The following is a 16,031-nucleotide window of genomic DNA, read 5'->3' on the forward strand; positions in this document are numbered from 1 at the left end:
GGAGCTTTCTTAATAAATTTGTGACATAAGTGATGAAGCATATCCATAAAAGTCCTGCACTTTATGCAGGCAAGAAAAGAAGAGGTTTGTATGTAGAGGTAAATGAATGTAAGAATGCTGATTTTATTTATGAACTATATCAGGCATTGTACAACCTAAATAAAATCCAATGATATAAAACTTTCAAGTGATAGAAATTTCATCTTCCTTTTAAAATATACTTTTCTTTGAAAAAATAAATCACAAGGAAACACTATATCAGGGAATTTATTAAATAACAAAAAAAATAACATTAGGATTTTGTGTTAGAATCCACATATATTCAATCTAAAATAATATATATGCCATATGCAGAGTCATCTATCTTGAGCACTAATGTTCAGAGTGATATTACTATATCACTACAATAGCTGCATAAAAGATTCAATCATGACCACTCTATTATGCATGTTATTGCAGGAAATTAGATTCTGATACTTAATTTGAGAAGAGGTGATAGTAAATCTATAAGTAACCAAAAAAATTAGTGAAAAGAATAAAAATCCCAAGTGTTTTCTTAAGCTCATAAGTAAAATACAGAGTAATAGAAAATTCAGTCCTTTAACAAGAATTTAGTAAGCCCTAAACTATGGTCCTGGCTAAGATGTTTCACTCATCAATGATACTAGGGAATAAGTCATGCGAAACTGAGGTGGAAACAAGCAATGAAGGAAATAGGGAAAAGAACATGATTAATATTTAAATATTTTTGCTTTTAACATAATTTTCTCTGAAGTTTTTTCTTAAAAATATGTAGAATATGTTATTTCTTTATTGAGAACTATTGTGTGTGAATTTTTACTTTTATAAGGGTATAAATAGAATCTCCTATGAGATCTTTTTTTTTTTTTCCTTCAAAAAAGTGATGGAATCTGAGGTATACCAAGCCACATCTAAAATAGAATGGATATATGGCTCATAGACAATCAAAATCAAACTCTTAGGCTCTTTGAGGCAGTAATATAGTTGTTGATAGTATATAGACAGGACTGAAGATCAAAAGAAAGAGGTGAAAAGGAACAACCCGAAAAAATACAGGTGGATTAAGTATGTACTTCAAAGACCAGGATAGAATATATAAGTGGAAAACATGGAAGAAAGCATGCAATGATATTCAAAGAATTAAATTTAATGGAGAATAATACAATATTACAATTTTTTTGTGTATTGGATTTCCCCTTGGCAATATGATAAAGCCTATCTATGAACCCTTTCTCAAAATGTTTTTAAAAGCACAAAACAATATATGGGGTTACAAAGGAAACTAATTATGCCAAAATTAACAAACAAATGCAGAGACCCCAGGTTAATAAGGAAAGAATTGTCAAAATTATGGAATGATTAATTTTAGAATTAAAATACCTTAAACACAGAAATACTGGATATATATATATATGTATATATATATATATATATATATATATATATATATATATATATATATATATATATATATATATATATATATAGTATGTTAAGAAGCTGCGATAATTGAGAAATTACTGCCCCATTTTTGGTATAACGACTAGTTCCTACTTGATATGCCTTCTAGAAAAGTTAGAGGATCTTCAGATTGGTCTAAAGGAGAAAAGGTAAAGGTGAAGCAACGGTAAATTGCTAAATCCTGACATCAACTAATGCCATCTTTAATGACATAGATAGTGAGTAGTTGTGGTGAAAATATTTTTGGTCATTATTAGATAACACAAGAACAGACATTACAATATTTGTCGATATCTAGACAGAAAGAAAACAAGTTTTTGTAACAATGGAATAGGGACAGGCACATGGAACTCACTTTAGGGTAGGATTCTAGACTCACTGGACTGCAATGGACCTTGATTGGTCAACTTTTCCATCCCATTGTCTGAGAATCATGACTAAGTTATCACAAACAGATGTGAATCTCTCCTATTTTTAGAAACCTCCAGGATAGTAGGCTCAACAATCTTTTACAGTAACTCCATTCTAAAGTTTAGCCAACTAGTAGTCAAGAAGAAAAATAAATTTGACATAAGTTATGAATTACTGTGTAAATTTCTGAATTATAGAAGCAATTAACTGCAATTCTCTTGGTTTGTATCTCCTGGAAGTTGAAATTGTAAAAAGAGTAGTAACTCAGCATGAATAGGGGAAAAAAATAAACTAATGATCTTAAAGTTATTGCTGAAGTGGCAAGAATTTGCTTGTTTATGTTGTTAAAGTTTTATTTATCTGGTATATTACAATAAAATATTTAGTAATTGAGAAGTAACAGAATAGTATGAGACAGCTGGCCACGGAGTTACAAAGATGTGAGGAATCAAATCTTGTTTCTAGCAGATGAATATTAGTTTTAATTTAATTCTTGAGTGCCCCAGGCAATGACTTGCAAAGCAAGTATGAGTCTTCATTGATAAGGCAAATTTCTTCACCAGTAGTTTACCAAGGATCATTTATTTATTTGTTTATTTATTTACTTTGGACAAGGGCTGGGGCTTGAGGTGAAGCAGCAATTATACTCTTTAAAAGTTTGACCTTTGGAAATGAAAAATCTAACATTTAGGACTAAAATAACACAGAGAAAATCTTCTTTGTTCTGATTTTCCCAGAAAACTATAGCAAAAGCTTCATTTTGTGCATTGCAGGCTTGGCCAGAGGCTAAAAGCTAAATAAATGTAAGGAACTACCATCATTTCCAAATGAAAGGACATTGATTTCCCACTACATACCAACATTACTGTCAATCAGTTTCACAGATACTTAAAAGTATATTCAATGAGAGATTATGGATGGTTAAATCATGGAAATTACATTGATTACTGGATGTAATAATTTGATGTTATTCAACTTAGTCAAGAAAACTACATCAGAATGCAGAGAAATAGTTCTTGCTTCTTTACATTTTTATACTGTTATTACTGAAATTTGTTAATTTGTGGAGCCCAGAAATGATACTCTACTTGTGGGATGACTACACATGGCTATATATGCCCCTAAATATTAATAGTGAATATGAGTTTATTCAAAGTTATCTTTCTAAATGGTAACATTATTTTGGTTCAGTAACATCTTTTATAAAGGCAATAGTGCCTTTAGTTTGATCTCGTACTTTTCATCTGCAACTAAAGGTATTTTTAAACTAACACAATACTTTATAAGCATTATTGACAGTAAGACCTGGTAAGTTGGCGAAAAATCAAACTAAATTTCTCTAACTTTCTGTGACCTAGAGTCTTGGAGAAAGAGAAATGAAAAAAGAGAAGAAAGGATAATAGAACTGAAGAAGCAAAGCTAAAAAGTACTAAAATTCAGCCAGACAAGGACAGTGCCAATACTTTTTAATGAAAATGTCTCTAAGGTATAAGGAATACTAAGTTTCAGTTTGAAATTACAATAAAAGCTTTTGTTAATCAGCATTTCCAATGAAAAAGAGAAAACAGTGATAGAGAAAGAATAAAGCTGTTGATAAGAAATTAAAAGTTAATTTACATTGATCCAGTCCAGAGAGTGTCCCTCTAATACCTCTCTAGCACCCATCTCTAGGTAAGATGGGGCATTCTGGGAAGAATTTAGAAAATAAAACATTTGTTATTTACTGTAAAATTACTTATGTCAGAGGCTCACTTCAAAAATGTAATAGTATAATGATTTTACATGTAAATCTGCTGAGATCAAAATTAGTACTAAGAAGGATAGATATTGTTATTAGAAACTTATTCTTGGTTACTGAGATACTCTTTTAGTAAAATCTCAGTTGTTAAAATGATGATGGCATTGAGGGATTTAAGAATCCTATAAAATAATTATAGGGCTTTTTTGGTGACAAAATGCAGATAACATACCTTTGCCAAAATTGCAGTAACTTAGAGAAATAGAAAAGAGGAATCAAAGAAAAGAATCAAATATACTTCTGTGGAAAAACTGAAAAAAAAAACAAAACAAAACAAGAAATATAAAGAGAAAATGGGAGCGCAGAGAGAAGATGAAACATATCACTGAAGAGTTTGCAAAGCCTCAATGGATAGCCAACATCAGTGGCCCTCAAATTTTTCAAATAGGGGGTCAGTTCACTGCCCCTCAGACTGTTGGAGGGCTGGACTATAGTAAAAACAACAGCTCACACTCTGTCTCTGCCCCTCAGCCCATTTGCCATAACCAGGTGGGCCGCATAAACGTCCTCAGCGGGCCGCATCTGGCCCGTGGGAGAACCCCTGGACTACAATGCTCCACCTGTAAACCTGCTATATCAGGAAAATGTGAGCAAGACTTGAAATAGGTTGAATGATCCTCTCTGTGAGTTTTAAACATAAAGTCTTAATGCTTAGAAATTTTAAAAAATCAATTTCACAAGTATATGGCAAAGGAAGAATATATAGATAACAACCATTATTCTGAAAAAAAGATATGAGGATTTTAGTGAACAGCAAGTTTCAATAAGTTCAAAGTAAGTTGTGGAAGCCAAAAAAGCTAATGTAATTTTTAGTTGAATTAAGAAGGGCAGGTCTTGCAAGAATAGGGAGGTGAAAGCCCTATTCTCAGTCCTTAGCAGGCCTCATCTGGATTATGAACTTCAATTCTAAGAAATGGAGTTTAAGAAAGTCATTGATCAATAGATTGTTCAAAGAAGGGCAAGCAAATTCAGCAAAGGCTCTTGGGTCCATGTCATATGAGGATTAGTTGAAGAAAAGAAACATGTTTTACTTAGAAAAGAAAAGATGGGTTGGAGGCAATTAGATTTGTTCTCTGACCCAGAGGGCAGAACTGTGAGTACTGAGTACAAGCTGCAAAGAGACAATTTAGGCTTAATGTGAAAAAAATATATTATATTGAAGGTGAGGTCCTTTCAATTCTTAAATTGTGTCACAATGTAATTTATGGGAAGACAAGGAGGAGAATAGTACAGACTCAGTAGACTTAATTGGGCTTGAATCACTGGGGAAAAACTAAGATTTAGTAAGAGCACATATTCATGGAAGTATTGGATTTATGAGTTTGAAAGTATCATCAAACTTTTAAAATTATGCCATATTAAAAGGAGAATTTATATTATGACTAAACTTACATGAATACAAAATCTAGCTTCTATATCTAGTATGACTTTTTCTTCTAATAGATTCTTCATTAATAGATTATGGAATCTTGAAAATACAAAGAAGCCATAACAAATTACAATCTAATGGTGATGAAAAAAGCATAACTAGTGGAGGATGGTGGAAAAGAAAGACTATCACTTTTGATCATATAACATAACATTAAATCTATACCTCTAACATGCTCACTATGGCTTCATCACAATAGGACCCCCTTTAATAATGACAGTGGTGTTTTAGGACACACAAAGAAAACATAGAACAAAAATAATTGAGATTATAAAAGGAAAAGGGGCATATGCATTCTGGGAAAGAATAAAGTGAGAAGAAAAAAGGTGATTAGGAAAATCATAGTTTCTTAGATCTGGGAAGGATCTAAAAATATGATTCATCCTGTTCAGTCTCCAGCCTAAATCATCTAGGGCTGATACTTGGATATCCTTTCTTAGAGAACTCCAGGGATGAAGATAACCCCTTAGACCTTATGCTTATGTTTGTAAAACAAGAGGGTAAAATAATCAGTCAACTGGCTTTCTTATCTCCATTACAACAAAAAGCAGCCTTACCAAACGTTCATGTGGATGCAAGCTGCAGTAGCTGCTAGACTGTGGAATATGAGAAGAATTGCCCAACATTCCTCCATAGCCAGGCTGATTCATCCCACTGGAGGAGCTCCAAGGGTCACTGCTGTGATGGCCATCTGCAAAGGACAAAGAAAACTGTGACTTCCCTGAAGGGCTTGAAACTGGCTATAGAATTGTGTTTGTCTCATAAACTTAAAAATAACTGTCCCAATGCACTTCATTTATCCTTATGTTAGATTATACTAGAAAACTTAGAATAAAAAAATATGGTGTTAAATTACCTAGCAGCTAAAAACAATGAACAATAAATGACAGGTCCTCAGTTAAAAATCAAGTTGAAGAGAGAGAACTGGAACACAATTTCATATTGAATTATGTCAAGTTAGCAGTTTATATGATGTTAAATAAAAGTTTCTTGGCAACTCCCTCATCCTTTTTTCTATGATAACTGCTGCTATATTTTGGGATGAATATTTTTAGCTTGAAAATGTTCATACACTACACACTTGGCAATTTTACAAATTTTAAAAGTAAACAAATGGTTATTTGACTTAAGAGGTTGGGTTTCAGATCTATAATATACAAAGTATATGGAAAAATCTTAGAATTACTACATGGTATAATAGGAAAGGGTAAAAAATCTCTAAAATACATATGCTTCTCAGTGGGTTTGTTTTTTTTTTAAACATAGCTGTAAGATATTAGGTTTTCAGTAGAAGCAACAAGACATACATATCTTAAAGAGAAGACATTCTATTTAATATTTTAAAAAAATTATGGGGTAGCTAAAGGTTCAAAATTACACATATTTTTATCAGGCCAAATTGTGATCCTGGTATTCAAAATTCAAAACTTATTCCTAGGACTTTCTCAGTTTAAACTAATTAGGGAAATTATACTATAATTTGGATATAAAAATCTCCCTTGCTACTATGGTCTATGGTTTCTGGTATTGGTTTCTGTGGTCTTTTTTACACTTGGGGGTGGATGGCAGAGGAAAGAAGTGGGAATGGAGAGGCAAACTTATGCTACTATTGAATATGCTGCTGGCATTGATTCCTTAACAACTGGACTATTTCCATAGTAAACCTGCAGAGAATTTTTCCAAATAGACTTTAATCGTTGGCAGTACTTCTAATTCTTCTACAAGGCAAGCTGAATGGGGCACTATACATCCCATCAAGGGCTTTTCACTGAAGCACTAATTCTAGACGTTGGAATTTTGAAAACTGGAATGTTTTCAAGTAGTTTAGAAGAATAATTTGTGTGTGTTTTTTTTTTCAAATAAGTACTGTGAAGATAAAACTTCATTCATGTCTTTGTAATTTTAAGAAATTTAGCTGAAAAACTAAAAGTGAAAATTAAAATTAGGGGACATGGTAATGCAATTAAAATATGCTTCAACCAAACTTGTAGAGCATCTTTACGCTTACTCTGACTCAATTCAGCAGCATCTAAGGTTTAGCATTCAACAATTCTTTGTAGGTTTATGGGAATTAATATTTTTTGCACAAAAAGAGGAGCCCAACTCCTTTTTTATCTGTCATCATAAGATAAAGGAAAAGTATGTTTAACATAGCCCAAACTTCATTTAATATGGAAGAGGTCCTTAAATTAGAGAAGTGTAGATATCCCTATCTTAATTTAAATGTCCAAGGCTAAATTTTTTTAATGAATGGTTGATGGGTATGACAAATAACTTTATAAGACTACATTAAAAAGCAAGAGCTTCTGTATACATTCTGAAATGAGATACACTATGTAGCAATTAAAATCTATCTTAAAAATCTTTTAAAAATTCTACTCAATGCACACTCAAAGATCTTGCCATAATGTTGCTTTTTTAAAAATAGGAAAATATTTCTATATTCTGGGCAAATAAATTGTGGATATGAAATGATAAATGTTAACTTTTAGAATCAAATCATTATGTCAATTTTAGTTCTGTAAAGAACTGTTTCTTTAGTTTCTGTAAAGAAATAATATTTGCTCCCATATTTTGGCTCATTTCTATATAATTAGGAAATTATTATTAGTATTAATCTACTTAATCTTTCCCTTTTGACATGGATGAAGCAAGCAGGTCACTCCATTAAAAATAGGAAGGAGAAAACCTTTTTATCAATGGCTAGGATACATTTAAGTTTAATTAACATATAAATTCATCTCCAGGAACTATTTTCTCAACCATAAGTAGCATAATTTCTTCATGTCATTTGAAAAAGGAAATTAGAGACCAATGGAATATTGGCTATGTATGGCAATGTTACTTGATTCTGAAGAGGTAATAATACCAACTGAGACCACTCAATTTTGCCACTACAACAGGACATAAGAAGTAAAAAGCTGCTATTAAAAGACAGGTATTCTGATTGCCTTTAAATAATAATATGGGGATATTCTTTAATATCGTATTGTATAATACCAATATGAATCAACAGGGACAAATTAGATTAATTTGTACTGGATAGCACTACAATTCCATCACTGGGCAGGTTATAGAGATAAAGTCAGGCTCTTGGAAGCCATGCTAGTGGTCCAGTAACTTGTGGAAAATTGGAAGACTAATATGGTCCAGTCATAGAGTATGTACATGTCATCATAGGACTAGCCTAAAGCAATTTAAAGAATTATCAACAAAATACTGACTATCAATTGATAAGGCTTTTGTTTTTGTTTATTTTCATTATAGAGACTCATGAAGATAGCCATGGACTATGACTTTCCATTAGCTGAGGGACTGTACACTCTGACAAAATCATGGATTCCTGACATACAAAAATAATGTCAAATTTGTCACTGAATTTAAAGGGCCAAAACTTCAAATGGAGTGGGAATAAGTTAAATGGGATAGGAACTACTAATCCTAACTGAATCTGCTTTCATTTGGGGAAAATGATACCCCATTATCAAAGGGATTCTTTCAGGGCTGCCTTCTTTACAACTTGAAGGATGATACCATGGCAGTTCTTCTTACAATCTGGTCCTTTTTTCTTCATTGGAAATCATTTTTTTGTTAGTGGAAGATAAAAAGAGATGGAAAACCCCATGAAGTCTTGCCAAGGTAAGGTTAAACAAAATTAAGAAAAAGGGTTATGCATGGTAAGGAGACAAGGCAGATTAATAAGATATATATATATATGTATATATATATATATATATATATATATATAGTCTAAAATAAGTTATGAACCTAGTATGTAATACTTTAGGTTAACCCCCAAACTGATATTCAGAACAGGAATGGTTCAATCTTGTCACTGCCATCACACTTCTCAGAGAATAATACTGTCAGGTTTGTCCATTTTTATGAGAAATTCACTCCGAGTGAAAATCCAGCAAAAGTTCATTCAAACCTTTAATATGAATTTTCTAAATGGCTTTCTCCTGAAAACCAGTTTCTTACCTTGCATGAAGAAGGAGCTAGGAAAAGTGCTGGCTGCTGGTTTTGAAGATGGATAACCTGGTGAGTCCCTATTGTAGTCGGCAGTGCTTGCTGACGGAGCATAAACCTAGAGAACAAGAACTAATTTAGTTTGTTTCCTGTAGTGACTTAAATACTACAAAGTATATTATTGTATAAGAAGCAAAAAATGGAAATGAAATCCTCCATTTTACCCACCTTATATTATTTTATTTTTTCTAATTACACATAAAGATAGTTTTCAATAGTCATTTTTATAAGATTTTGAGTTCCATTTTTTTCTCCCTTTCTCCCTTTCCACCCCCCCTTTAGAAGATACCAAGCAATCTGATATAAGTTATAAGTGTACAATCATGTTAAACATATTTCCACATTAGTCATCTTGTGAAAGAAAAACCAGACAAAGGGAAAAACCACAATAAAGAAAAAAAAAACTCAAAAAAGTGAAAATAGTTTTTTCTTTGATTTGCATTCAAACTCCATAGTTCCCTCTGTAGATGTGGAGAGCATTTTCCATTATGAGTTTTTTGGAATTGTCTAAGATCATTGTACTGCTGAGAAGAGCTAAATCTATCATAGTTGATCATCAGACAATGTAGCTGTTACTATATACAGTGTTCTTCTGCTTTTGCTCACTTCACTCATATCAGTTCATTTAAGTCTTTCCAGGTTTTTCTGAAATCTGTCTGTTCATCATTTCAGGTAGCATATTAATATTCCATTACATTAATAAACTACAACTTTTTCAATCATTCCCCAACTTATGGGCAGCTCCTCAATTTCCAATTCCTTGCCACCACAAAAAGAACTGCTACAAACATTTTTTGTACATATGGGTCCTTTCTCCTTTTTAACAATCTTTTTGGATACAGACCTGGGAGTAAGAAAGATGGATCAAAGGGTATGCATAGTTTTAGAGTCTGTTGGGTATAGTTCCAAATTGTTCTCCAGAATGGTTGAATTAGGTCACAATTCCACCAATAATGCACTAGTATTCCAATTTTCCCATATTTTTTTTCAACATTATCATTTCCCTTTTCTATCATAATTAGTCACTCTGATAGTAGTGACATGGTACCTCAAAGTTTTGATTTGCATTTCTCTAATCAACAGAGATTTAGAGCATTTTTATATGACTAAGAGAGCTTTAATTTCTTCATCTGTGAGCTGAAAACTAATAGTTCACATCGTTTGACTATCAATTGGGGAATGACTTGTATTCTAACAAATTTGACTTAATTCTCTGTATATTTGAGAAATGAGGCCTTTATTGAAACCACTGGATATAAAAGTTATTTCCCAGATTTCTGCTTTCCTTCTAAACTTGATTGTATTAGTTGTTTGTGCAAAAATATTAAATGTATGTAATTAAATTTATTTGTCTTGCATTTCATAATGCTCTCTATCTCTAGTTTGCTCATAAATTCTTCCCTTTTCCATAGATCTGACAGGCAAACTATTCCTTGCTCTCCTGATCTGCTTATGGTATCATCTTTTATGTCTAAACTATGTACACATTTTGACCATATCTTGGTATACTTTGTGAGATGTTGGTATACGCCTTGTCCCTCTCATACTATTTTTCAGTTTTCAAAATGCTTCTTTTCTATCTTTAATTCTAATCCAGTTCATAACATGAAAATTGCTTCCTCTGCAATATAAAAAGAGGGAAAATAAAGGATTTCTACTTATGCAAAAAGAAGATAAACACATGTATAAGCTTTAAAAAACAAAAACCAGGTATGATACTTTCCTAAAACAAGAATATCAACAGTTTTTCCCCCCAATTCCTATATGAGTATAGATATTCTATGTAATATCTATAATATGGTCTTGGGACATCAGAAAATTAAAAATATAGAAGAATTTAATTTGATCTCATTCATTGTTGTTTTAATTATTATTTTTATTCCTTAAAATCAGAGAGTTCATATAAATGTTGGAAGCAAAAAATAAAAGCTATGGACTAAGCTCTGCATTTACTCCACCCTTCAAGCAAACTCTTTGTTCTTAAAAAGAAGGGGGAGGGGAGGGAAATCCAGAGAACAACACTATCAAGACCACTGAAAATCATAAACATATCTTGGGATATTAAATTCTCATGGTACGAGCTCTTTGCAGAGATGCATGAAAAGGGCCATTAAAAGTCTGGATCTACATAAGACCACCAACACACAATGCGTGCATCAGGGGGAAATCTCTTTTTCTTGTACTTATTATATTTGTGTGTGCAATAAACTTAACAAGTGTGCCAAAAAACTAATTTACTTAGATTCGTTTACTAATACTCCAGAGGCTTCGGGAACTAGTTCTTTGTAAAAATAGCCTGTGTATTTTCTTGTTTATATTTCAGCTAAACAGGACAGCATACTAGACAATCATGAACTCATAAGTATAGTTTAATTTTAAATGTTTTTTTTCCTCTCTTTTCTTTCTTGCTAAATATAATGTTTTAAAAGTTCCCATTTTCTTTTGCTTAAAAAGTTCCTCTCCAGATGGTCTGGAGGACTGAAATACTGTCATCTTCTCGATGAAAATGGATACCTTCCTGCCTCCATTTTGAAGCAAGCAGCAGATCACAAAATTGGCAGTGAGCCTATTCTGACATTCACAGGTCACAGAGAAGGAAAGAGGAATCCACTAGTAAAAGGCTTACTGCATTATTACTAAGAAGCTTCTGTTCTTTTTTCAGTAATCTAAAGAACACCTTTAAAAATATATACGTTTATTTCAGAACATTATGAGCTACAAACCAAGCATTAATATGAGGTTGGGGGTGTCAGAATGATGTCCTCACAGACAAGGAGAATATACACACAGAGAGATGCAGGCCGACTGACAGACATCAAATAAGCTATATGGATATCTCATTTATGGTCTTAAAAATTGGAAGGAGTCAGGAATGTAATAAAAAATACAGGTTTTAGAACAGAGATATTCAAAAGAAAAAAGAAAGAAGCTCTATATTTTGTGGGATGTGAATTAGGTTTTTAGCTTGCATGACATCATGCATAAATAGCCAGTTGTGAAAGACCCAACTTATTAATTCCACTGTGACAAAGAAAAATGAAAAATCTTTTTGAAGAACAGTTAGGAAAACCAAAGAATAAAATCTAAAACCAGGAGATCCCCTATGTCCCTCCAAACAACTAGAACTTACAAAAATCAGAACCTTACTGAAAGTCCTGTCAAGCAAAACCAACAGTCATTTACTTGAGACTTCCTTGTAAGTAACCAATGAAAATTTCTTTTTAGGAGCAGTTCTTTTTAAGGGAACTCTTGATGTTAGTTTTAAAAGCTGAAATAAACCACAACTTTCTGGGGAAAAAAGAAATTTGTTTTGGTATTAAAAAACTTGAATGTTACTATAAAATTATGAAACTGTAATATCAGTAATCTGTATTCACTGACAAAAAAGTCTGAGGTGTATTTGATTGCTAGGCATGAATTCATAAGGATGAAGCACTATCATTTTTCTGAAAGCTGGAAATTTTTACCCAGACTATTAAAAATCTTATCCTTTAAAAGTGTGCAAAAAGTACTTGCTATCTGAAGTATTTGAAAAGGATTAAGGTCTTTGAGATAATATAGTTTATTCTGATAAAAGTTCTCTAAAATATATATAAGATATGCATACATATAATATTTTAGACAAAATATAATTTGACAACATTTAAAACAGTTGCTTCCTTTTATTTTTTTTCAAGGTTATTTATTGCTATTTCCTCTGCGAGGAATGGGGAAGCCTGTGGCTAATTGAAGTCATTTAGAAGTAGAAGTTACCTATTAACACTTATTTATGAATTCCCTTTGCTAGAAAAAGACTGTTAAACTAAAATCCATCCATATTCAATCCACTCTGTAATTGACAGAATTCTACTTGTTGAGAAGATTATTCAAATTATATATACAATCTAATTTTTGATTTCTCAGATAATTTTACCAAAGTCAAACAAAATGTTACTTTCAAAATACTCTCAAAATGTCCTATTTTTCAAGAGCATAGGCTTAGATTATGCATCTTCCATCTACAAGTTGCAGTTTACCAATTCCTAAACTAAAATTAAGCCATTCCTTTCCTACTAAGCATTTTATAGAATGACAGAAAGTTAAAATTGTATCCTGTGGGATTATCTAGTGCAAATTCCAAGGCCAGAAAGATGAAGTGATTTCTCTTAAAGTAACATGTCTACTTGGTGGCAATGGCAGATGTCCAGATTCCAGCCTTATACTCTTAGGGATGTTGACTGTATTATGAAATGATAAAGTCCTGTCTCTTCCCTTCTGGGAATATGTGGCACAGAGAAATAAATAAAGTTGTTGAACTTAAAAGTCAGAGAAACTTGTGTTTGAGTATCATCACTTTCAATAGTTGTGTTCCTCTGAGCAAGTCACTTAACCTGTTAGCCTCAATTTCTTTATTTGTGAAAGGCAGATAACCATAGCACCCATTTCAATAAGTTAAGGTGAAAAAGAATGAGATAATATATGTAAAGTCTTTTAAAACACGAAAGCATCATATCAATGTTAGACATCATTGTTCATGTTTGATAAAATTCATGTTCACGTCAATAAGTTTTTTCCCCAAAGCTTAGAGCTAAAAGGGTCTTTAGAAAGAAACTAGTCCAATCTCTTCATTTTACAAATGAGGAAAATTAGGGCCATGCAGGTTGTTTTTCAAACATGATACAAAGAGTCAATGATTACAGTCAAGAGAGAGAGGGATACAGAGAGGAAAATAAAGGGCGAAAGAGAGACAGGAAATGAATATAGTGGGAGCTTTATCCAAGATGTATGAAGAAGCACTGGTGTAGTGGCAACTTCGAAGGGAATACCTGGGAGGTGAAAGCTAAAGGTACAACAACACAAACTGTGAATGACAAAACAAACCAAGCCAAACCAAACTAAAATCACAATCAACAAGGTATGTACAGAGAAAATGGCAGTTCTTGGCCCTTCTCTTATATTACTTTAGTTCAGTGCTACTAGTATCCATTTCTAACATGTCATTTTGCCATAGTGATGGCATAATGACTGATCTAGTCTTATTTCTCATAAATAACTGTGACTGCCCTTATCTTTTGGATTTCTTACTTTCCTTTGTTCACAGAATAAGGATACAGAATGTCTCTGAGGTCTACACAGGAAAGAATGATGTTTTCTAGTGAAGAGCTAGAACATATCAGTGCATTGTAGTCACTCTAACAAAGGCATAATCAGGAGCCATTCATATTTCCTAACTAAACTTCCAAAGGCAGAATTATTATGAACTTGAGACCTTTATTATATGTTGAGACTGAATCTCTTATAATCGCGCCTTGAAAGATTTGTCTATATGATACTCAGTGATAAATCACATCATATGCATAATAGTTAAAGGTCATATCCTTTAGCAGAAAGTAGTATACCACAGACACAGTTATAAAAATTAGCCTTAAAACTTGACAAATATCTTGTTCAAGCTCTGTCCACAGCAGCAGGGGCAGTTTTCTTATACTATGTCAACCATCCACTTTTTACCCATTAGTTGCATTGAGAATCAAAATTCTCAAATTGCAATTTTCTAATTCTAACTCTGATTAATAGAAGTCAATAATGGAATTAAGAAATAGAATTAAAGAAACATTTACAAAAACTCAGAGTTAAAAGGGTAATCAACATGTATACAGTGCAACCAGATATGAACAAAAATGTCAGAAATATGCCTGACATTGATCAAAAAGGCTAGACGCCTAACCAGCAAATTTTTATTATCCTTCAAAACTTAACTCAGCTTCTACCTTTAACAAGTTATTTTCCTGTCTCACTTTCTCATCATTACTGTCCCTCCCATTTATACTTTCCTTTTGAGATTACCTCCCATGAATTCAGTATATGTCTTCTATGTACATGGTTGTACATTTTTATGCAGTCTTCCCTATTAGAATGTGAGTTTCTTGAGGTCAGGGAATTTGTTTTTATCTTTCTTTAGAGCCTAGTGCCTGGCAAATGGAAAATGCTTAAATGAATGCTCATGATGATGAAGTTAAAGGTATATTATTTACCAGGCATGGTCTTAAGCTCTGGAGATACAAAGACAAAAGCAAAATAGTTATGTTCAAACAGGGAAGAAAACATGCACACAGAATATCCCAAAGATTGCAGTGCAGTTAAAGCCATTGAAGCTAGTAATATTAAACTATTAAAGCTTGAAATTACATTAAGACTTTGGGACATCCCATATATAGCAAGCTATAGAACAAATATATAGAATAAAATCCTTCCCAATAAGGTTATTTGCAAGGGAAAGGGATATGCAACTGTACAACCAGAAAATATCTTATATAAAAGGTGCTTAGACCTTGAAGGAGCTCATGAATACCAAGAGGTCAAAGTTAAGAAGGATACATTCCTGGGCTAGGAGACTGACAGTGTAGAGGTATGGAGATAGAAGATGGAGTAGAGAAGAGCAATATGGCTAATATGTAGAGTATATAAAAGCTAGTAAAGTATAATAAGACTGAAAAGTTGTTAGGATGGGGATATGTTGTGCAGAACTTTTTATATAAACTAAACCAAAGAAAGTATATTTGATCATAGAGGTTAATAAGGGGGCAATAGAGTTGATTGTTTATGTAAGAGGTTATTGTAATAGTCCAGGTAGAATGAATGAGAGCTTGAATTAGGGTGATGGCTGTGTGAGTGGAGCGAGGACATCATCAAGAAATGTCATGAAGATAAAAATAAGCTTTGGCATCTGAATGGAATATGTAGGTAGGGTGAAGGAGAATGAGGAGTGAGTCAAGGATGAATGGAAGGATAGTGATATAATCTACAGAAACGGGAAATTTCAAAAGAGAGGTATTTGAGACCTCTATTCCAGTTGAGATGACCAATAGGTAATAAGTCATTAAAGACTAAAGTTTGGGAGAG

At 32.6% G+C, this 16,031-nt stretch overlaps 1 protein-coding gene across 17 annotated transcripts in view; it reads right to left on the bottom strand.

The window, feature by feature from the left end:
- TCF4 (transcription factor 4) overlaps nt 1–16,031 on the bottom strand; it is a 406,802-nt gene that overhangs the window by 52,690 nt on the left and 338,081 nt on the right. For all 17 annotated transcript variants that reach the window (XM_074279414.1, XM_074279413.1, XM_074279411.1 and 14 more), the window contains 2 exons: nt 9,102–9,207; nt 5,678–5,811 (listed from right to left, as the gene is read on the bottom strand). In XM_074279414.1, coding sequence (XP_074135515.1) covers nt 5,678–5,811; nt 9,102–9,207 — 240 coding nt within the window. The remainder of the gene's footprint in view (nt 1–5,677; nt 5,812–9,101; nt 9,208–16,031) is intronic.

This window comes from Sminthopsis crassicaudata, chromosome 1, assembly GCF_048593235.1.
Source record: "Sminthopsis crassicaudata isolate SCR6 chromosome 1, ASM4859323v1, whole genome shotgun sequence".
Classification (NCBI taxonomy): Eukaryota; Metazoa; Chordata; class Mammalia; order Dasyuromorphia; family Dasyuridae; genus Sminthopsis; species Sminthopsis crassicaudata.